This window comes from Sminthopsis crassicaudata, chromosome 4 (assembly GCF_048593235.1).
Source record: "Sminthopsis crassicaudata isolate SCR6 chromosome 4, ASM4859323v1, whole genome shotgun sequence".
Taxonomy (NCBI): Eukaryota; Metazoa; Chordata; class Mammalia; order Dasyuromorphia; family Dasyuridae; genus Sminthopsis; species Sminthopsis crassicaudata.
Genome location: NC_133620.1, coordinates 59031069 through 59055818, shown reverse-complemented (window position 1 = coordinate 59055818; position 24750 = coordinate 59031069). Strand labels below are relative to the sequence as shown.

Here is a 24750-nt window from a genome sequence, read left to right as displayed (position 1 = left end):
TTTAAGAGAACTTTAAGAGTAAAATAAGCAAGTTCAGGAGAATAATTTATAGACTGAGAACACTATGGTGAAGACAAACAACTTTGAAAGAATTAGTAATTCTGAAGAATATAATAATCAATCATGATTCCAGAGGACTAATGATGAAACATGTTACCTACCTCTGAGTAGAAAGGTAAAAGGGACTCAATATAGAATGAGATAAACATACATACATGCACACATACATATTACGTAATAATGGATATTGAAAATGACTAATGTGAACATTTGCTTTGCTTGACTATAGATGTTTATAATAAGGAGTTTGTAATAGATTTTGAGAGTTGGAGTGGTAGAGAGAGAAGATGGATTTTTTTTTCTGATTGAAAATTTTTAAAAAAAGGAAATATAGGAAATGAGTTTAATTACATACACAAATATACCAATTAGTATGAAATCATATCTTACCCTTAAGCATGATGTCAATTTCATCCTTAAAAAGTAAATGAGTCCCCAATTTTGCCAGATATCCTAAAAAAGGTAAAAATAAAAAAAAAATATTACTTAAACATGATTGCTTCTCCTGCACTAATTGTCTTAGCTTTAACTTTCAACAAGACCAAGTACATCAATCATTTATTAAGAGCATATTATTAGTCAGGCAATAAGCTAAACACTTGGAGATACAAATCAAAACAAAAGACATTTCCTGTCTTTAAGTGTCTCACAATCTAATAGGAGAGATAAAAAGCAAATGACTATGTACATACAAGATACACACATGTGTGTGCAAGCACTATATATATATACATGTATACATATATAATAAAAATAATTGATGGAAAGAAGGCACTAGAATTAAGTGGGATTGAGAAAAGATTCCAATAGAATTTGCAATTTAACTAGCAATAAAGGAAGTCAGGAAAGGAAGGAGGCAGAGATTAGGAAGAGGAGTATAGCATGTGTAAGGGATAGCCTATGAAAATTTTCAGATTTGAGAGATAGTGGCTTGTTAGGGGAAAAGCATGGGGGGAGAGCAAAGAGCATGTGGGGGAGAGTGAAGTGCAAGAATAGAAAGGTAGATGGGAGGAAGGATTCATTTATCGGCTTTGAATACCTGACAGATTTTTAAATTTATCCTAGAGGCAATGAGGGAAAGGGAAGATGGTTGGACTTGAGCTTTAGGAAAATCAGGTGTGACTGGAGATTGAACTAGAGTGGGAAGAGATTAGGTTACAAGCAGACCAGCCTGTCTATTGTAGTAATCAAGGTATGAGAAGATAAGGATCTATACCAGGGTCATAGCCATCTCAGAGGAGAGAAGCAGATGTACTTGAGAGATATTACAAAAGGGAAATCAGTAGGCCTTGTCAGCCAACTAGATTTGTGAAGGGTGAAAATGATGATAACATTTAAAGTGTGAGCTTAAAGGGGTTCTGTGAAGATGATAATGTTCTTAATAATATAAGATTTTGGAAGAGGACAGCGTTTGTAAGGATAGAATAATGAATTCACTTTGGATATGTCTAGTTTAAGATGTTCAGCAGACTGGATTTGAAAAGGAGAAAGGAATGAACAGAGAGAAAGAAGGGGAAAGAGAGAGATACAGAGACACAAAAAGAGACAGAGAGAGAAGAGAGAGACAAAGAGAGGGGGGGGAGGGAGGAGGGGAAAGAGACAGAGACAGAGAAGATGACACCTAAAATGTGAGTTTGGTTTAATTTCTGAATGAAGATACAGTAAAGCAGACAGAGAAGGAGAACCATGAAAAAATGATATCCCAAAAACTTATAGATACTGAAGAAGAGGGTGATCAACAGAATCAAAGTCTACAGAGGGGCCAAGAAGAAAGAGAATTAACAAAACACTGGGAAATAAAGAGATCATTAATAGCTTTTGAGAGAGGTCAGGCTATGGAGTAAAGAAGAATGAGAGAAGAGACAAGTAAATAACCTTTAAAGGAATTTGTAAGCATAAAAGTCAGGGATAGAATATAATAATTAGCAGGGAATACTGAATCAAATGAAAGTTTCTCAAATAGAGGAATATGACTGCAACATTTACATTTTGGTGTTCCCTAGACATCCTGAAATCAATATAGTCCAAATCAAAATTGTTCTATGGTGCTTCCTTCCTTTCTTTTAATTAGAAATAATCACTGAAGCCATGGGAGGAAATGAGATTGCCAAAAGAGGCCAGAAAGAAGATCATAGGGTGCTAGATTTAGACCTGGAAGATATTTTAGAGGCAATTTTCCTATGCCTTCATTTTTAGAGATGAGACAATCTCAGGAAAGTTGCCAGGATAGCAGGATATCTTCCAAGTGGCAGAACTGGAATTTTAATCCAGGTCTGCTGACTTCAAATCCTGCATTTTGACCATAACACAACAAACAGAAACTTGCTGAATACTTAAGACTTCGATAAGTGAGGAGGTAAACAAAAACAAACAAACAAACAAAGTAATTAAAGAGATAGAGGAACAAGAATACTGCACCACTTCAGAAGCCAAGAACTTCTGATTAGGAAGGGGATACATGAGAAAGTCCAATAGATATCCCTCTTAAATAATCTTTCATACCTTTTAGTGCCCTGTTTTTTAAAAAATAAAGATCATGGGAAATGAAGATTGACTTCTTGGGTGGTTTTTTTGTTTTTTACCTACTAAAATGATTGCTCCTTTCCTTAGATAAGCCCTAGAGCTCTTTAAAAATCCTAAGGCTGTACAAATAATCTCTGAAATAAAGTTTCCATAATTGTTGAACTAGAAAGAAAAAGAGAGAAAAAAAAAAAAAAACAATCTTAAATACAAAGAAAAAATCTCACCCCCTTTCTCCCTCAAGTAGCTTTTAAATAAAATCTTCATGTCTAAGAATACTGGATTTGAAATTAATGTTCTACTCCCACTTCATTAACATTCTCTTTGAATCACTATTTCCTTAAGTGGAAATAAGGTGAAATAAAGACATTGATTCTACCTAATACAAAGGACTATTGTGAAGAGTGTGTGCAATTAACTGAGAGAAGGTGCTCTAATAGGAATAAAGTATAAACTATACTTTTAATTGAGACTTTATAATAACTTATAGAACAACAGCTAAAAAGTTGCAGGATTTGTCCCCTCCTATTTTTCACCTCCTCTTAATTAGCATTTAATCACTTTTTTTAAAGGTGATGAAGATGGGCCTGAATTATATCTGCTTATAAATCAGTTCTCTAGGAAAAATTAAATTAAGAATTTACTGACTTGTATTTTTTTTTTTGTTTGTTTGTTTGTTACTGGGTTAGATTTCCCCATTAGAATATAAACATGGACTCCCTCAAACAATAAGAGAAAAGGCCAATGTGGGGAGGGCTTTGGAGTTTCTGATATTTAATCTTGTATTTCTAATTTATGCTTGGCACTCCTTTACTGATAAACACCATGTCAGATGGGAGATGCCTGTTCTCATGAGATCACAATAAGCCCCTTGGCTTTTTCTTACTCTGAGAGTCTCTGATTGTTTTGTGGATGATACTGTCCCACACAGGAGCAAATGAGGAAATGAGCAAATGCCTTTTCTTCCATTACCCTCAGTATCTCTTTCCCTTATTCTCTCTTTAAGAGATTTTGAACTCTTTAAATTGGTGATTGCTATGCTTCCCTACATTAGCACTAATAAAAAGTCTTTCCTTGTCCTGTTCTCTAGCCAAAACCCCAAACAGGAAGTTTATAGATGGGGTAAACAAATTGGATCCTGGTAGAGCAAAGGTGAAGAGAGATCTACTAGAGGTTTCCTTGAAAATCTTGGCTGTAGTTACCAATATCTTATATTTTCCTTCCCAAAGATCTGCCTTCCCTTCTAACTCCCAGTCAAATCTGCAAATTTAGTCTAATGTCCCCATGCCAGTTAAAACCAAAGAGTAACTTACAAGGGAGTTGCAGATGCTGAGCACGACTACCTCAAAATTGTAAAATTCATCTTGGAGAATAGGTAAAGATGACCACTTAAAATATGGAGCAGAGATGTTTAATGTATATTTACATGCCTGTGATGCAGAGAGGGAAAAGCCAGTGAGATATTCCATTTAGTATACACAGTCTTCATATAACTTCATCCCCCTCCCTCATCATCTTGTTGATCCTTTAATAAAATCATCAGTTTTTAACTTTTGGGGGAGTTCTCTCTTTTAAATGAATCAACAATAAATACTCATTGGGATCCTCCAGTGTCTTTAGAATTCTTAATGTAGGTTGAGCATGGTGCTGTACTCCTTTAATTCCTGCTAATCAAGAAACAGAAGTTGGTAGATCTTTGTAGTTCAGGAGTGATCAATTATAATGTGCTAAGCTAATTTATTGTCCACAATAATTAAAATCAGCATCAAAACAGTGAACCCCAGGAGCAGGAAAGGTTATAAGGGTACATGAGCACCAAATTGTCTAAAGAAGAGCTAAATTGCCCAGATTGGAAAGAGAGCAGGTCAGAGCTCCCATGTCAAGCTTGTGAGTGGTTACTGTATTTGTAGCTTGGGAGAGATTGGGAGATCTACTTTCAAAAAAGAAATAAAAGAGTTCTTTTAATCATTTCTGCATCACTGTGTTAGCTTTTATGAGCTTGTATGAGTAGTGAAAGCTTAGCTAGGAGAGCATAGACAGGACTTTTAAAACTTTTCTACATGGCACTCTTTCAGCCAGGGAGCCAGGGAGAAGGTTTTGTAAGCAAGGTGGTTCCTACAAAGACTCCAGATTTCCAATGCTAGGGAAACATCATGGAGAGATGGACTTACTTTAACTACATTGATCTCTGCATCTTCCAAGAACAAGATCAAAGGCACCAAGACTTTGAGAACAATAGGCTTTAGCATCCAAGTATATTGATTCATTTCCTTCAGTAATTCACCAAAATGTCTTATGGCCATTGCTCGAATGCTTGGCATGGCCTGTGAAGTACAAAGAAAAAGATTGAACTTGGAAAAATCTGTAAGGCTGATTTAAAAATCCAGATTTACAAAGCAGATAGAACAGGGTGCCAACTACTTGCTTTATAAATGGATTTTCTTTATATTGCCTTAATTCTGAAGTTCTAAACCTTTTTAGTTGTTATACTTTTTTATATTAGTGTAATCATCCTAGAAGCTCAGCTTAAGACAAATTCAAACCCTTAAGAAGGGATTCTTAACCTTTTAGTGTGGCTTAGACCCTTTTGATACTGTCTGTTTAAATGTTTGAGACTTCTACTCAGTGTTATATTTTTAAATGCATAAAATAAAATATATAAGATTATAAAGGAAGCCAGTTATAAGAGATTGCAGTTATGAATTTTTTTACAAAGTTTATAGAACCCCAAGTTATAGAACCACTTATGATAATTATATTTAACACTTTCCTTTTGCATTTAAAAGAGCAGCTATTTGTACTTTTATGATGCTTTAAGGTTTGCTGAACACCTTTTGACAACTTTTTGTAACAATTTTTCCAAATTTTTTGGAAAAAATTATACTACCTTTTTCGAGGTAGTATAAATATTATCTTTAATTTATAGATATTTTTGAGATATTATGTAATTTGTCCATCATCTACAGAGGAGAGCTTTGAACCCAGGTATGGTGATTCCATAACTAGCAATCTTTCCACTATGTCATGGTGCCTTTCAATATGATTTGATTTACTTTTTAAAAAATTTTATTGATGTCTTTTTAGATCAGATTCATTTTCAGAAACACTTGCCTCCCATTTCAAGTTTTCCTTGTAATTAAAAAATGCAATTATGCAAAGACTATCTCTAAAAATATATATATACCATTCATAAGATGGTAGATTTACAATTAGAAGGGACCTTGAGGTTCAACTTATTCTAAAGCCTTCATTTTTAAAGCTAAAGCTTTCTGCAATCATTCTCACTTATAAAGTGTAGATAACATGAATGAATGAATGAATGAACTATTAAGTGCTTACTATGTGCAAAGTAAGGGCCTAAGCTCTGAGGATACAAATAGAAAATCCAGAGAAGCCTATCTTTGATTTGCTCATGTTTGATGGGGAAGACAACAAAAGTGGAAGGTTTCAGATGCAAAACAGATAGAAAAATAGTATGGTACTTATCATGCTATGACAAAGTAGATATTAATGGATTTTCTTTCATGTTATTATTAGTATCTATTTCCAGAGCTCTTTAATTCAAGGTGCTGGGCTGTACCCATCAAAGTCAGAGGGAAAGATGGTTGTCTGAGGTATTGATTTGCCTTCTACAAGCTGTGGGCTGTCCATCCTGTAACGTGCCTTGTTTCTTCAACTAGCATGGCTTGTTTATGTGTGGCATTTGGTGGAGCATTAGGCTGAGACACAACCAGTAGTCTGGAGAGTACTCCAATGCCCAGGGCTCTTATGCCTATTTGTTGGCAATTGTTGCTAATGTTGATAAGGAAGTTGGACTCCACTCTACAGTTACTTTTCTTTTTGACAATGACTTTGAGGACTGGTCTAGAAGCAGAGTTAGTGGTTTTTATAGGGGGGTGGGAGTGGGGAGGCTGCTAATCCCAACTCTATTAGGTTCAGGATGCAGGATTAAGGTTATCCGAGTCTGAAAGAAGATTGTAATTTAGATGATGTTAATGATTTGACATATTTCCTGCTACATTTTTCTTCTTTTCTCTCCTTTAGGATACCCTGCTGCTTTAATAAAACTGGCTTGCCTGTTTGGGATTACCAGTTGTATTTAAAATAATCTATGTAATGGGGCAATTTGGTGGCACACTGGACCCGAAATGAGGACTAATTTTCCTGAATTCAAAACTGGCTTCAGGTACTTACTAGCTATGTGACTCTGGTCAAGTCACTTAGTTTCAATTTGTAAAATGAGGTGGATAAAGAAATGTCAAAGCCTTTTAGTATTTTTGCCAAGAAAATCCCAAAATAGGGTTATAAAAATGGGGCATAACTGGAGCATCTGAGTTGTCTAAATAAAACACCGTGCAAACATTAAAGTGTTACGTGGGTTGTTTTCATAAATACATTTGTATTGCTAGGTAGGATCTTTGAATCAATGCTGTGAACAAACTCACCAATTTCCACTTCTCACTATTACAGGTTCATTTCCTCACTAAGTTTCTCTCTGGGTTCACAAGCAATTTCAAAGACCAGTATTCCTAAATTCTCTGGTTTGTTTCTGTATCCTAAGAGTCTGCTTGGCTCAGGTTCTAGGCAGGAAAATTATTGCCTCTGGAATAAGTCATTCTACCTCCCTCCTCTTATGAAAGTTTATATAAGCTTGGACAGAACTCCTAAAAAATTGCCAACTATTCGCAAAGCAGTTTCAAATAACATAGAAATAGAAATAAACATGTAAATGAATAGGATTCTGCCTCCAATCCATAATGTTTGGGGGAGCAGATTTACACTCTTCTATTCTCTTTGGTGGGAAAAGAAATGGAAAGTAGAATAATATATAAAAAAGGTGAAATTTCCCCTGAAAAGGAAAATTCTGAATTTTTTTAGGCAGCATTCCAGGAGAAGTGCTACTGACTGGATTCTCATAATTTTACCAACCCCAACATTTTGGGCCATCTGATCATGTCTTCTATCATCTTTATTCTCTCAATACATGCTCTACCACTACACAAGATTACTGTCCTTAGAGATGACTTCCAATCCTCTTTCTCTCCTAGCTCAGAAGAAGAAAAGGTACCAGTGGAGTTCATAGAATTCCTCCTTTCCCATTGTTCTCTGTGGTCTCATTTCATCTTGGTCACCTAGATTCTGGGAAGAAGGAAGAACCTTCTAAAATCAGAAGCTTTGAAAAGGTGGGTATCTATATATGCTAAGAGCTATAGTGCTTCAAAACTCATGAAATGCTTTTCAAATATAATCTCATTTTATTCTCTCCAAATCATACAATGTAGGGAGTATCTATCTTCACAATCAATCAATCAATCAAGAAGCATTTTTAAAATTTCAGGCACTGTGCTAAGTGCTGAAGATGTAAAAAGAAGTAAACGATAGTTCATGTTCTCAAGGAGCTCAGAGTCTAATGGGGTAGACAACATGCAAACAAGTCTATATTCATGTCTATATAAAGCAATAGAAAATAATTCACAAAGGGAAGGCATTGAAAATAAGAGGGACTAGTTAGGAAAGACTTCCTATAAAAGGAAAGATTTTAGTGGTACTTAAAAGGAAGCTATGGAAGCCAGTAGTGAAATTAAGAGAAGGAAGAGCCTTCCAAGCCTGGGGAAGAGACATAGAGAATGCCTTGAACCAAAAGGCTAAGGGTTTTATTCATGGAACAGCCAGAGAAGACCAGTGTTACTGGATTGAAGAATGCATGTTGGAGAATAGGATATAAGAAAACTGGAAATAGGGGCTAGGGTATGAAGGGCTTTGAATACCAAAGAGAGTTTTGTATTTATTCTTAGAGGCAATAGGAAACCACAAGTATTTACTGAGTGACATGATTAAACCTGCTGTATTTTAGGAAAATCACTTTGGTAGCTGAATGGAGGGTAGTTTAGATTGGAGAGAGACATGAGGCAGGCGATGTATTAGCAGGCTATTATAATAATTCAGATGTGAAGTGATGTGGACATATATTTAGAGTTGTGGCAGTATCAGAGGATAGAATGTGGTATATTCAACAGATGTTCCAAAGGTGAAATGAAGGTCTTGACAGTTGCTTGGATGTGGGAGGTGAAAGACAGAAGTCCAGGATGACTCCTAAAGTATAAACCTGAAGGACTGGAAGGATGGTGTTGTTCTCTATAGTAATAGCAAAAGTAAGAGGAGAGAAGGTTTAGAGAGAAAAAATAGGTTCTGTTTTGAACATAATGAGTTAAAGTCTACTAGAAATGCTCAGCTACAGGTTGAGATGTCTGAATTGCAGGTAGTGATCCAAAATTAGAGGTCAGCAAAGAGATTGAGGAAGGAATCATCATCTCAGAAATGGTAATAAAATCATAGGAGTTCACCAAGTAAAATAGTATAGTGGAAAAAGAGAACAGGATCCAGGATATATTCCTAATGGACACTTTTGGTTAGAGTTTGTGATCCTCCAAAAACAGAAGATAAAGAAGGGTCAGATAGGTAGGAGGAAAAAAAATTAAAATGGAGTAGCATCACAACAACTCTAAAATCTATGCAGCTCATTTTGCAGCTGAGAAAAGTTACTTCAAGACAATAACTATAGTAATGTAGAGTTTGATAAATCCAAAGACTCCAGCTTCTGCGATAAGAAGTCACTATTTGATAAGAATTGCTTGGAAATTGGAAAAAAGTAAGGCAAAAACTAGACATTGATCAACATCTATCACCCTATACCAAGATAAAAGTCAAAATAGGTTCATGATTTAGACATAAAGGCTGATACTATAAGCAAATCGGAAGAACAAGGGATGTCTCTCAGATTTGTGGAGGAGGAATTTATGGTCAAAGAAGAACTAGAGAACATTATGAAATTCAAAAGGGATAATTTTGATTACATTAAATTAAAAAGCTTTTGTACAAACAAAATCAATGCAGCCAAGATTAGAAGGGAAGCAGAAAGCTAGGGAAAATTTTTTCAGTTTCTGATAAAGGCCTCATTTCTAAAATATTTAGAGAATTGACTTGATAATATTATAAGAATTCCCCAATTGATAAATGATCAAAGAATATAAATAATTTTCAGACAAAGAAATTAAAGACATTTCTAGTCATCTAAAATGCTATAAATCACTACTGATTAGAGAAATACAAATTAAGACAACTCTGAGGTACCACTTTACACCTCTTAGATCAAGTAAGATGACAGGAAAAGGGGAAAAACTGGAACAACAATGCATTGTTAGTGGAGTTGTGAAATGATTCAACCATTCTGAAGAGGACTTTAGAACTGCCCAAAGGGCTATAAAACTGTGCATCCTTTGATCCAGCAGTGTCAATATTGAATCTGTATCCCAAAGAGACCATAAAAGAGGGAAGAGGACCCACATGTGCAAAAATGTTTGTAGCAGCTCTTTTTGTAGTGGCAAGGAATTGAAATTAAATGGATACCCCTCAGCTTGGGAATGGCCAAATAAATTATGACATATGAATGCAATGGAATATTATTATTATATAAGAAATGATAAGAAGGCTGACTTCAGGAAAGCCTGGACTTACATGAACTGATGCTGAATGAGATGAGCAGAACCAAGAGAACATTGTACACAGTTATAACAACATTATATTAGGATCAACTGTGATGGACGTGCCTTTTCAACAGTATGAAGATTCAAGAAAATTCCAATAAATGTGGAAAGTATCATCTACATCCAGAGAGAGAACTATGTATAGTATAAGCAAAGTATTGTCACTTCTTTTGCTTGTTTTTCTTTTTTTTTTCCACTTTTGATCAGATTTTTCTATATGAGATGACAAATATGGAAATATGTTTAGAAGAATTGTATGTGTTTGATGGATCATTAAGACAGTGATTCACCACTCTAAAAAAATTCTCCAAGCTGCTCAGAGGGAATATGATCCTGAATAGTTAAAGATAGAGGTCTATACCTGGACAAAAACTTGTTTTAAGCTCAATGTGGGATCCTTCTGGCTCAGTTTCCACATTGTGTTGTATTCCTTTCCTGCCCGATTATTCCCAAGTCTGATTATGAGGTGGAATTGTTACTGCATGTTTAGCTGTCAATTGTTACCCTTATTTAAGTCAAATAAAGCTAAAGGTGCATTATCCTGCCATATATGTTCCTCTAGACATGTACCTGAAGGATTTGTTTGGATACTGTTATAATCATTTCTCTGTTTTTTCATTTTATAGTAAGTTTTTATAATTATAGCAAGTAGTTAGTTGGAGATGTGAGCATGTTACAAGTATGTAAGATTTTGTTGTTTTCAATATGAAAATATATAATCATTAGGAAAATTAACCCATCTGTCTGTTACAGGATATATGTTTGTATGAAATAAAAGTCCTCAAATGTTTCAAAATAATGTGTGAACAATTGGTTATTGATACAATTACCTGTGGGACCTAGTTATTCTGTTGAAAAAGATTTTTCTGCTTTACTGAAAAATTCTCTAGATGATTCTTTTAAGCAGCTAGTATCTACAAGGCTTAGATTTGACCATACCATTTATTGAAAATTCTATGTCATGTAAACCCTTCATCTAAGAATTACATAAAACGAGGTTGTCAAAATGCAGGCACCAACACTCTATCAAAGGGAGACAACTCTGAATAATAGAAAGAACACTAACTCCAGAATCATATGAGTTGTATTCCAGCATGAAATAGCTATGTGACTTAAGTGACTTCCTAACCACATATGGGTTCTAGTTTCTCTATCTATAAAATAGTGGAAAAGGTCAAAAGATGCCTAAGGTCTCTTCCATTTTATAATTCTAGATGTCAACATTATCCTTTCTCTAAAATAAAATTACAGAATAAAAATACAGAATACATTAATTTTGCTTTGTTTCTTTGAGAGAGAGAAAGCATTATCATATTCACTATGAATTTTTTGCCCCTTGTTTGGGTTGCTTCATTCAAACTTATGTATTTTACTGCTCTGAAATTTTTGAGATAAAGCATTTTGGAATACAGGGCTGTAAGATTATATGATATGGTTCCTGGACTATAACACTCTTCCCTCAACCACCCAGTAATTTGTCCCCTGAATGTGGGGGTCTCACTCACGTGGTCCATGAGTGGGAAGTAACTGAAAGCAATTTGGACACACAAGGTAGAGTATGTTACTTTGTCCATCTCAGAGAGAAGCCTTCGGAGGGTATTCATCGCCTGTATTGTAACAGTTTTATCTTTGGAGGGGAAGGAATTCAGTACACATAATATTAAGTCCCTGACGTTTGATACCTGCATAAAAAACACAGCAAATAAGAGATTCCTTTAAAGCACCGGAAGACAAAGAGAAAATTGCTTGTGTTTGGAGATGTATACATATATTGTGTTTAACTTACACTTTCACATATTTAACATGTATTGGTTAACCTGCCATCTGGGGGAAGGAGGAGAAAAGTTGAAACAAAAGGTTTTGTAATTGTCAATGCTGGAAAATTACCTATGCATAAAATTTTTGTAAAAATAAAAGAATAAAGGACAAGACAATAAAAAATAAAAATAAAAATGAAATAAAATAATTATAGAAATATTTTTAAGTCTACCCATCAAGAAAAATCCAGAAATTATATATACTCTTATTATGTTAGCTTGGCCTAGCCATGAGCAATTGACATTTTTCCCAATTATTAGGTCTGACTTTGTGTGAAAAGTATTTTGTAATTATGTACATATAACTTCTGGTTCTTCTATTATATATATACACATACACACACATATATACACATACACATACATACACACTTACACAAATCCCTATCTATTATCTATTTACACACATCTTTCATCTATCTGTATTATCCATTTATCCGTCTACATACATTTATTTCCTTTCTATACATATCTATCTAGTTATTTGAGATGGGGCCCCACTAACAAGCCAAGATTAAAAACATGGACCTCACTCAGGACCCTATTGCTGGCAGGATTAGTTGCTTTGAGCAGTACCGTTTTTGACTTGGGCCATCTCCCTCCTCCTTAATAGTATTGATAATGGGCTTCCTTGCTTCATCTCTGATCTTACAGGCAAAGTTTCTAAGCTTGTCCCCCTTACATTGTTTTAGATAGACACTACTTATCACATTAAGGAAAACTCCTTTTATTTTTATGCTCTCTAAGTGTATTTAATAGGAATGGTGCTATATTTTGTTAAAGGATTTTTCTAAATATATGGAGATAATCATATGATTTTTGTTGGTTTTGTTGTTGAGAGGATTCTAATATTGAACCAGCCCTGTATTTCTGAATATATAAATACCATTTGGTCAGATACATTAAACTGGTGCTAAATTGCTATAATATCTTTGCTAGTATTTTTTTAAATTACATGAATATTCATTAGGAAGTTTGCTTTGTAATTTTCTTTCTGTTTTGGGTCTTCCTGGTTTAAGTATGAGCAAGCATATTTGAGTTATAAATTAATTTTTTAGGTAGTACTCCCTTCTTTACCTATTTTTTCAAATAGTTTATATAGTTTTGGAGTGGATTGTTCTTTAAATATTTGGTAGAATTCACTTGTAAATTCATCTGGCCCAGGAGATTTTTTTTTTTTTTCCTTAGGGAATTCATTAATGACTTTCTCTAAAATGTGGTCATTATATTTTTGTAAATATTTATCTATCTCATTTAGCTTGTCAAATTTATTGGCATAAACTTGGGCAAAATACTAATTATTGTTTTAATTTCTTCTTCATTGATGGTAAATTCATCTTTTTTTCATTTTTGGTACTGATAATTTGGCTTTTTTTTTTTTAATGAAAGTTTTATCTATTTTATTGTGCCCTCCCCTACCCCTCCCATAAAACTAGCTCATAGTTTTGTTAGTTCAATAGTTTTACCTTCAATTTTATTAATCTCACCTTTGATTTTTAGAATTTCTAATTTGGTATTTAATTGGGGATTTTTGATTTCTTTTTCTAGTTTTTCTAGATGTATTCCCAATTCATTTATCTCCTCTTTCCCTGCTTTATTCCTATAAGCATTTAGACAAAAAAAAAAAAAAAGTTCCCTTAAGCACTGCTTTAGCTGCATCCTGTAAGTTTTGATACCTTATCTCATTATTTCTCCTAGTTGATAATTGTTTTTATGATTTGCTTGATCTACTCATTTTTTAGGATTAGATTGTTTAATTTTCAATTAGTTTTTAGTCTATCTTTTCATGGCCCTTTATTGCATGTAATTTTTATTACAGCAAGATATGAAAAGGATGCATTTTTTATGTCTGCACTTTTGCATTTGTGAGGTTTTATGGTCAATTTTTTGTCTATGCCATGTATCATTGAGAAAAAGGTATATCCCTTTCCATCCCTATTCACTTTTCTTCAGAGGTGTATCATATCTAACTTTCCTAAAATTCTATTTATCTCCTTAACTTCTTATTTATTTTGTGGTTAGATTTATATAATTCTGTGAAGGGGAGGTTAAGATCCCCCTTTAGTATAGTTTTGGTGTCTATTTCTTCTTGCAACTCTCAGCTTCTCTAGGAATTTGGAATTTGGATGCTATACCACTTGGTGCATATATATATTTAGTATTGATATTACTTCATTATCTATGGTATCTTTATTTTTTTAGCAAGATATGGTTTTCTTCTTTATTTCTTTTATTTAGATCTATTTTTGCTTTTGTTTTCTTCGAGATCAGGACTGTTACTCCTTTTTTTTTCCTTTTTTTTTACTTCAGCATGATGTATTATGCTCCAGCTTTTATCATTACTGTGTGTGTATATCTCTGCTTTAAATGAGTATTTGTAAACAATATATTGTAGGATTCTAGTTATTAATCCATTCTGCTACCTGATTTCATTCTAGAGTTCATCCCATTCACAGTTATGATCACCATATGTATACTTCCTTCCTTCCTTTTTCTCCCATTTATATTTTTTCCTCTCTTTTCACCCTGTTCCTTTACACTAGTGTTTTGCTTTTGACTACTCTCCTCAATCTGTCCTCCCTTCTATCATCAGCCTTCCTTCCTTCCTTCCTTCTCTTTTCCCTTTCCCCTACTATTTCTGCCCTTCCTTCTATACACTCCCTTCTTTTTTACTTTTTCTCTTTCAACTTCCCTAGGGAGTAAAATAAATTTCTATACCTAATTGAGGGTGTATGTTAATCCATCTTTGAGCCAAATTTAATGATATTAAGCTTCAAACAGTGTTCCTTCCCCTGCCTTATTTTCTTCTAGGTCTTTTGTGCCTCTTCATGTGATATAATTTGCCCATTTTATCTTTTATTTCCTCTTCTCCCAGTACAATCGCTTTCCCACCTCTTAATAAAATCATTTTGTGCATCTTCACATCAAGGCCAACTTATAACCCTTCTAACTGTCCTATGAAAGATACAGTTCTCAAGAGTTTTAAATATAATCTTCCCATCTAGGGATACAAACAATTTAACTTTTAAATAACATGTTTTTTTTTTTAATTTCTTTCTTTCCTGATTACTTTTTTATGTTTCTCAGGAGTATTGTATTTGAAGGTTGAAGTTTCTGTTTAGTTTTTGTCTCTTCATCAGAAATGATTAAAAATTCCTATTTTATTGTGTATCTTTTCCCCTGAAAAATTATGCTAATTTTTGCTGGGTAGTTGATTTTTTAATTGTAATCTAAACTCCTTTGCCTTCTGGAATGTGGTATTCCAGGAGCCCTAATTTTTTAATGTAGAAATTAAGTCCTGCATAATCCTGACTTTTTAGATATTTGAATTGTTTCTTTCTGAATGCTTGCAATGTTTTCTCCTTGAACTGTTTATTCTAGAATTTAGCTATAATATTTTGGAGTTTTCATTTTGGGATCTCTTTCAGGAGGTGATCAGTAGATTCTTCCAATGACTATTTTACCCTCTAGTTCTTTTATATCGGAGCACTTGATGATTTCTTGGAACATTGTGTCCAGGCTCTTTTTTTTTTTTTTTTTTTTTTTTTTAAATCATAGATTTCAGGTAGTCCAATAATTCTTGGGACAGAACAAGGGTCCTCCTGATTCAAACCAAGAAAATCCAAAAAAAAAACCAAACAAACAAAAAAAAAACCCAAGTTGGGGATTAACCAAAGTGAAATGCAAACACCTCCAGGCTAGCTCCACAGAAACACTAAGTGAAGAAATTTGGGATTAGTGGTTTTCACAGGAGTTTAATGGAGCCGCTAATAAAGTCTTGTCAACTTGATTAGACTTTTTGTCTTTCTCTGTATCCCAAGGGATACAGTTAATAGTACTTTGCTTATTACAAGGAGATGTTAATAAATGCTTCTATATCTATTGACTCTAAGGAAAGCAATAATGGATTTAAATTTGATGTTAGCAAATATTAATTATATGTGCATATATACAGATAGACCAACCTTATTAATAACTGATGACATGGTGGCAATCTTTTGGAGACTCAACTTGGAAACTGTAGGGTTTGGATCATTTACCCAGGTTCTGAAAAGTGCCAAAAACTCTTCTGGGAATGGATCCTTAAAAAAGTTATTCAGAAGCTAATATAAAAGAAAAGAAGAAAAATATAGCTAAAGCAAAATTATAACTTTTGTTGTTATTCAGTCATGTCTGACTCTTGATGATCCCATTTGTTTTTTTGTTTGTTTGTTTGTTTTTGGTAAAAATACTGAAGGAGTTTGCATATGAGGAACTGAAGCAAATAGACATAGGTGACTTGTGCAGGATTATATTTCTACTGAGTGTCTAAGGCCAGATTTCAATTCAAGCAAATGAGTCTTCTTGATTCGTGGCACTCTTACCTACAGTACTACCTAGCTATTAAAAATATGTATGTTTTCAAAATCTCAAATGAGACTTATAGTCTAACAAAAAATATCTCTTTTGAAAATCATATTCTTTTGTTGAAATTCAGATTGCCATAGAATAAATATGTACTATATATTTTCAGGAATCTTTTTTTTTTTTTGAGTGTGAAAAACTAATGCTCATGACATTTAATATCACAGCTTATCTCCATCTAACATGAGCTTCTGTCTATACTCCATGGATAGTCAAATGTGAACAAAAAAATTGATAGCTGTTGACCTCAAAAACTTCACTGGGAAGGAGGAGAAATGACGAGAAAAAAAGATCAAACTCTAAGCAACATGTTAGGAGGTGATGCAAGAAAGACCTGGAAAAGGTTGTAGCTCTGTTCAGAGAAATGAACCAGCCAACTATCTCCTCCACAGCAATAACCACTGATAATAATCTATATAGAATCATAAGATCATAGATTTAGAGCTAGGAGAGATCTTCACTCATCTAGGTCAACCTTGCCTCCCTATTACACACACAACTTTACAGAAAAAGAAACTGAGGCTAGAAGAAATTACATAGACTACTCATAATTATGCTTATAGGTATCTGAAACAAGATTTATTCCAAGTCCAAGTCCAGTAATCTATCTGCCATAGTGGTTTGGTAGACAGCTTGCAACAATGGGAATACCACCAGCTTTGGAATTAGAGGGCCTGGATTTAGATCACACTTCTGACACCTTGTGATAGTGAATAAGTTGCTTAATCTCTTTGGGATTCATTTCTTCATCTGTAATAATGAGGAGAAATGGACTAGATGTTTCTGAGGACTCTTCTGGGTTTAGAGCTATGATCTAGACATGAACAAGATGCCTACAGTCTCTAAGGAAAATGTACCTCAATAAGGAAGATGACTGTAGTAACACTGTCCTCTGTCCTCCTGGGCCCTTCCAAAGAGAGTTTGTAGAGATAATGTAAGGTCTCAGGAAACTGTGGGAACTTATGTTCACTGAGAGTTCTGTGAAGGAGAATATAGATTTACTACTAGGAAAAGAGGTATATAATGGCTTCTACACAAAGACCAAAAACAATAGGATGAGAGCACTCCCATCCAGCCCCACCATCTTTCTTACCAACAAAGGGATTCATTACCATTCCAGGAAAGACTGTGAATCTCAACTTATTTTCTACTAAGTTCTCTGTACTAGAATTCCTGGAAATTATATGAACCCTGGATGCCTGATCATATTTATTATCATACTGATTCTCTTCTTCCCCCTTGGGAAAATGCCTTTCAATCTCCTTGATAGAAGTTACACCTGCACCAAAAAGTCCCAGTTCTTGTCCAAATTAATTTAATTAATTAATGAATTAAATTTTAATTAATTTTATTAAGAATTTAATGAAATCATTTTTATAAAACACTTTGCAAGCTAAAGGATTATACAAATGAGTTATTTAATTCCATTTCACAAGCTTTAAGTTTTTATTATGGAATAGATGAGACAATGGTAATTGTGAGACAGTGACACAGATTAAAATATTCCTGCCTTCAAGAATTTATATTCTATTAGGTAGAAACAACATATTCTCAGATGAATACATTAAAATATATATAGAATAATGCAAAATCACTGGAAGAGGAAAACTAATAACTAATAGGAACCAGTGAAAGCCTCTGTAAGAGGTGATTCTTGAAAGGAACCCAGAATTCCAAGTGTAGAAATGGAGGAAGGCTCTTTTGTGCAAGAAGGGGAGAGAACAACCAGTGAAAAGAAACAGATGGAAGATAGAATGTTATATATGGAGGTCAAGCAAACTAGTCTGATTTCAGTATTCAGAGTCTGAAGAGCAGTAATGTGAAATCAATTTGGAAAGATACCTACAATCAATGTGGGGCTTTTAATAATTAACAGATAAATTTGTCCCAGACATCTACTGGGGCAGAAGACTCACATGATCAGATTTATGCTTTGCAGTATTAATAATGTCAATTATGTGGAAGAAGGATTGGCAAAGGGAAAGATTGAATTGGAGGAGGCTAATCAAAAGATTATTTCAATAGTCCAGGGAACCTAAGCTAGGATGTGAATGAGAGTTGACAAGCAGGGATTTTATAGAGAAGACCTGGCAACTAACTTTATATACAGGGTAGGAGGAGAGTGAAGAGTGAAGAATAAAGGAAGGATTATAAACCTGGAATACTGAAAAGATGAAGCTTGATAGAAATAGTAAATTGGAAGAGAGATTTATTACTTTGTGCCTGATACTGTGCTAAATGCTTTATTAATATTATCCCATTTGATCTTTAACAATTACCCTGAAAAGTAGGTGCTATCTTGATTTTGGCAGTGAGGATACTGAGGCAAACAATGGTTTATACTAGTCCACAGAGCTTATGTATTTGAGACCATATTTGAATTCAGGCCACCCCAATGCCAGGTCTAGCACCACTGAATCATTCAGCTACATCAAGATAAAACAGATGATTATTAGTTGTTCCCTTACTTCATTTAAGCATTCTTGGTATCCAGTTTAATTAATTGAGGAGAGGTTCATAACACAAAAGTAGATAGGGGAAAATAATGCATTCCATTTTGGACATGTTGGATTTAAAACTTATATGGGATATCTAGGTAGAGATGTCTAGTAGTAAATTGATGATGTGGGACTAAAGATTAGGAGAAAAGTAGTTTGGATTAATATCTAGATTCTGAAGTCATCTGCATAGAGATGATAATTAAACCCAGGGAGCTGATGACATCACCAAGAAAGAGTAAAAATAATTTATTTTTCCTATTTACTCCCTTCTCAATTCTTTTTTTTTTTTAAATCAAATTTATCTAGTTACCAAGTTCAGGTTGTTACTGAATTTGCTAAAACTGAGACATTGAGGAAATAAGAACCACCCAAGGAACCAGACTAGTTCCTGGAATTATACTGTAAATATTCCCCTGTTATATCTAGAGGTCTCTGGACATTTGTGTGTCTTATAAAAAAATTAATAAAGTTGGAAGATAAGATGGAGCTAATAAAAAGAAGTTGTGGTTATTTATCCAAAATCAATCTAAATGATTGGCTGAGGATTACTGATATATCCTAATGCCCACATCACTAAGTAGTTGGATTTCTGTGGCTAAAAAAAGCAAACAAACCAAAAAAACTCAACAACCCCCCCAAAAAAAACCCATAACAGCCATCTACTTTTGTGTTATGAACCTCTCTACAATTAGTTAAACTGGATATTGAGCATGCTTGAATGAAGTAAGGGAACAATTGATAATCATCTTATTTTTGTCTTGAGGTTGCTGAATAGTTCAGTGGGTAGAGTACTAGATCTGGCATCAGGATGACCTGAATTCAAATATAGTCTCAAATATACTAGCTCTATGGACATCGGCAAGTTATTTAATCCATTTATCTCAGTATTCTCATCTCTAAAATCAAGATAATAACAACATCTACTTTCCAAGGTTATTGATAGACATCAAATAAGACCGTACTGGTAAAGCATTTAGCAATGTCAGAAACAAAGTAAGCATTATATAAATGTTATTATTAATTTCCTCATATAGTGAAAGGTAATTTCCTTGTAGTTTTGTGTTCCACCTTCCCTCTACCCTACCTTTGTCTTTTGACTCCCACTTCAGGAAGTTTGCTATCTTAGACCTCAAGAATTAGAGGTAAAAGTATCTATTTATATATGATAGCAGAAAATATTTATACTATTATTTTTATTTTTTAGCTATTATATCTTAATTAAATGTTTTTGCTATTGAATTTGAGACTTTTGTAGGGATTGAGAATTGAGGGTGGTATTACAGAGGTAAGGGCTTGGACCCTGATTTTTTATTTTTATTTTTTGATTACTCTAAATAATTAAAATAACTGAGAAAAAGCAGTAAGGTATTTTAGAACAAAAGTCTGAAAAGGGAAGAAAAGTACAGCAGTTGTTACACCCATTTTTACATACTCTTTTAGGGTTATACATTGTACTTATAACACTTTGAGGTAGCTAATATAATTGTATCATCTCCATTTTTCAGATGAAACAACTACTCATGAAAGATAAGAATTTGTCCACGTTCATAGAGACAATAAGTATAAACTAGAACTCGATCATCTTGACTCAACTTCTAGTGCCCTTTTCATGACACCAGTCATGGAATATCTGTGTACCAGTTCCACCAATTTTCTATAAAAATGTCAATACAATTTCCATCCTCATGATTTCCTTCCCTGCCTAATCGTCAAAGCAAAGGAATAGGAATTATTATTTCTATCCTCTATCCTTATCCTTAGCCTTATCAACCATAAATAAGGAAGATTAAACTTGACGATGACCAAAAAAGCCTCCTACGATTCTATAAACCAAGAAAAGATAAAGTTCATTTAAAAGGTCTGCAAATATTGAGGCAGATGCCAACCATGATTTCACAGAGGTATATGGATGACTATGTTTATTTCTTGAATTAATGGAAATGGGAAAGATAGGAAAGGGCCTAGTATCAAAATACTTAGTTTTTATCTTACTTGGCAATGATGTAGACACCATAATGGTGGAATATGAGGTTGGAAAACTGGTGCCAGCAATCCTTTTTTTGAAGGGCACAATCTACTTGTTGTAGTCCTGAAGATTTCAGTAGAAGCCTCAAAGCCCTCTGGGCAAAGCTAGATCACCAAAACAAGAATACTGTGACTACTTCTATTAGTTATACACACCCTGCCTATCAGTCTAATGTATGACACTGATTTTGCTATGCAAGAGCTATTTCAAAGAAAGATAATTAGGTAGTCTCCAGCTTTTATGGGGGACATAATATGAATTAACAAATTAAAAATTCCATGTTTCACAAAGGTTTTTAAGAATTATAAGTGAGAGTTGATAAATAATAACATAGAATAAAGCAAGTTCCCTTTTCTTTGTCTTTTAAAAAGAGGATGAGTTCTCACCTAAAGAAATTCAGGGTAGCATAGCCATGGACTTGGAATCAGAGATAATGGTCAAGATGAGCCAAATAGTTTTTTTTTTATCCCACCACTACTTGCTAGCTCTTTGATAATGGGAGTCACAATTTTTCTAAATCTAAATATCTTCATCCAGGAAATAGGGTTGTAATATTAAGTCTATCTAAATGACAGAACTCTTTTAAGGAAATAATAATAAAAGTTATTTCTAATCTGTTTGTATTACCATGGGACTTCTCCATAAGAACCAAGAAACTTTCTGGAAAAAAATAATCATTAATTAAGATCCTCAAAACCTTGATACATCAGAATTTATATAATGCTAATTTGTCCAAGGTATTATGCTAAATACTTTACAACTATCATCTCATTTGATCCTAAAAATATTTTTAAAGTTTTTTTGGTTACATTTGTGTTTCTGTTTCCTCCCATTTCTTTCAACCCTATTCTAGAGAAGGCTAACATTTGACACACACATATTATACATACATATATATGTGTGTGAGAAATTAAATAATACATAATTCCATATATTAGTTATTTCTCTGGAGGTAGATAACACCTATCTCCATAGGTAATTGATTTGTAATTTGTAATTGATTTGAATATTCATATGATTTGGAATAGCTTAATCATTCATGTTTATTCTTCAAACATTATTGCTGTTAGTGTTTGCAATGTTCTCTTTGTTATGCTCACTTCACTCTTCATAATTTCATGCACATCTTTCCATGTTTTCCTATGATCAACCTGCTCATCATTTCTTAAAGCTCAGTAGTACTCCATTACAATCATATATCATAATTTATTTAACTATTCCTCTCAATTTATAATTTCTAGCCATCATAAAGAGAATGGCTATAAATATCTTAGAATGTATAGGTTCTTTTCCTTTTTCTTTGATCACCTTGGAAAACAGACATAATAGTGGGTCAAAGTAAATACATAGCTTTATAATTAATTGGGCATAATTACAGTTTGTTTTGCAAAATGGTTGAATTAGTTCACAGTTCCACCAACAGTGTATTAATGTCTCAATTTTTCCACATGTTCGCCAACATTTGTCATTTTTACCTTCTAACATTTTAGCTGAGATGGTATGTAAATTATTTTAATTTGCATTTCTCTAATCAATAATGATTTAGAGCATTTTTTAACATAACTACAGATAGCTTTGATTTCTTCCTCCAAAAACTGTCTGTTCATATCCTTTGGCCATTTGTCAATTGGGAAATAACTAATATCCTTATAAACATGACAAAGATCTCTCAATATTTTAAATACAAAGCCTTTATTCAAGAAATTGTTTAAATTTCTGACTCCCTCCGATTTTCTGTTTTCCCTTTAATTTTTGCTACATTGATTTTATTTGTATAAAACTTTAAAGCAATGAAAATCATTCATTTTATAATTCACAATCATCATATATATATTCTCCTATCCATAACACTAATAATTTTATCCCATGTTCTTCTAATATACATATGATATCTCCTTTATATCAAGGTCATGTATCCATTTTGATTTAATTTTGGCAAAGGGGGTAAGATATTGATCTATATCTACTTTTGATCAGACTGTTTTCTAGTTTTACCAACTATTTTTTATCAAATAATAAATTATTTTCCCCAAAGCTTATATATTTCCAAAACACGATCATCTACAATCATTTCCTCTGTATATTGTATTACTCTGTTCCACTTGTCTATCAATCTATTCCTTAGTCAATAGTATAGAGTTTTCATGATTACTGCCTTAAAATTCAGTTTAAGATCTGGCACCTCTAGACCTCTTTTATTTATATATTTTCCCCATTAATTCCTTTGTTTTTCTTAACCTTTTGTTCTTCCAAATGGATTTTGTTACTATGTTTGCTAGCCCACAATTAATATTCTGCAATTATTTAAATTTTACTTTATCTGTACAAAAAGTGTTTCATAATTATGTTCATATAGTTCCTGGATTTGTCTTGGTTTTGTTAATGATATATAGAAATGCTGAAGATTTATGTGTATTTATATTCTGCTACTTTGCCAAAATTATTAATTTTTTCAACTAACTTTTTAGTTAAATCATTAGAATTTTTCAAGTATGTTATCCTATCATCTGCAAAAAGAGATAATTCATTGTTCATTCTAATTCCTTCAATTTCTTTTTCTCTTCTTGTTATTTGCTAGCACTTCTAGTATGATGTTAAATAATATTGGTAATGTGAACATCTTTGTTTCATTCCTGATCTTACTGGAAATTCTTCTAACTTATCCCCATTACTAATAATGCTTGCTGAGGCAGCTAGATAGCAGAATGGGTTGAACACTGTTCCTAGAGTCAAGAAGACTTGAGTTCAAATGTGACCTCAGACATGTTATACTTACTAGCTGCATGATCTCAGGCAAGTCACTTAATTCCAAATGCCTTACCAAAAATATGTTGAAAACCATCTTTATATATGTAATCAGAGAAAAATGAAATATTATCAAGTAGAAAAAGCTCTTTGGGATAATTCTTGCTGATGGTTTTAGATACTTTTTTATCATTTTAAGGGAAAAATCTATATACTTTTAAGTTTTCTTTTATAAATAGAAATGAGTATTGTATTTTGTTGGAAGCTTTTTTGTGTGTCTATTGACATAATAATGTAAGTTTTGTTATTTTTGATATTGACATAATCATAATGTTAATAGTTTTTTTTATTATCCCTGATATTGCATCCCTGATATAAAACCTACTTTGTCACAATATCTAATCTTTGTGATATATTGTTATAGTCTTCCTAAGTAGTATTTTATTTAAGATTTTTACCTGTATATTCATTAGTGAAATTGGTCCATAATTTTTTTTTGATTTTGCGTTTCCTGGTTTAGGATATCTGCATCATATTTTATTTCCTTTTATTTTAATATGGGCAATGTTTAAAGTAAATATTCTTTTATTTCACTTAAATTGTTAAATTTATTGCTATATAATTGGTCAAAATAACTTCTAATAGTGCTTCAATTTCACTTGAATTAGTGATATATCCTTTTCATTTTTAATACTAGTGATTTGTTTTTCTTCTTTTTAAAAATTATATTAACCAATGATTTATCTATTTTATGATATCCCCATAAAACCAACTTTCATTTATTATTTAGTTCAGTCATTCATCAATTCAATGGCTTTCTTATATTTAATTTTATTAATCTCACCTTTAATTTTTGAGATTTCTAATTTGGTGTTTAATTGGTGGTTTTTAATTTGTCTTTTTATAATTTTAAAAAGAAACTATGCCTAATTTATTGAATTCTGCTTTCTCATTTATTGATGTAAGCAATTAAAAATATGAATTTTCTTCTAATTGCTGATTCTGCTGCATCTCATGTATTTTGATATCTTACTTCATCATATTCTTTAATAAAAGTACTATCTCTAAATTTTAATATGTGCTTCCTTGATTCTTTATTAAATGTAATTTTATTGCATTATAATCTGAAAAGG

General features: G+C 33.0%; 1 protein-coding gene across 2 annotated transcripts in view; it reads right to left on the bottom strand.

The window, feature by feature from the left end:
- Positions 1-24750, bottom strand: part of MROH9 (maestro heat like repeat family member 9) — a 74583-nt gene that overhangs the window by 7588 nt on the left and 42245 nt on the right. For both annotated transcript variants that reach the window (XR_012489001.1, XM_074308336.1), the window contains exons 14-21: positions 20839-20976; positions 17203-17323; positions 15907-16044; positions 11630-11806; positions 4752-4904; positions 3894-4010; positions 2643-2745; positions 451-513 (exon numbers count right to left, since the gene is read on the bottom strand). Coding sequence is in view for 1 of the 2 variants with exons in the window: in XM_074308336.1 (XP_074164437.1) it covers positions 451-513; positions 2643-2745; positions 3894-4010; positions 4752-4904; positions 11630-11806; positions 15907-16044; positions 17203-17323; positions 20839-20976 (1010 nt within the window). In the remaining variant the exon portion in view is untranslated. The remainder of the gene's footprint in view (positions 1-450; positions 514-2642; positions 2746-3893; positions 4011-4751; positions 4905-11629; positions 11807-15906; positions 16045-17202; positions 17324-20838; positions 20977-24750) is intronic.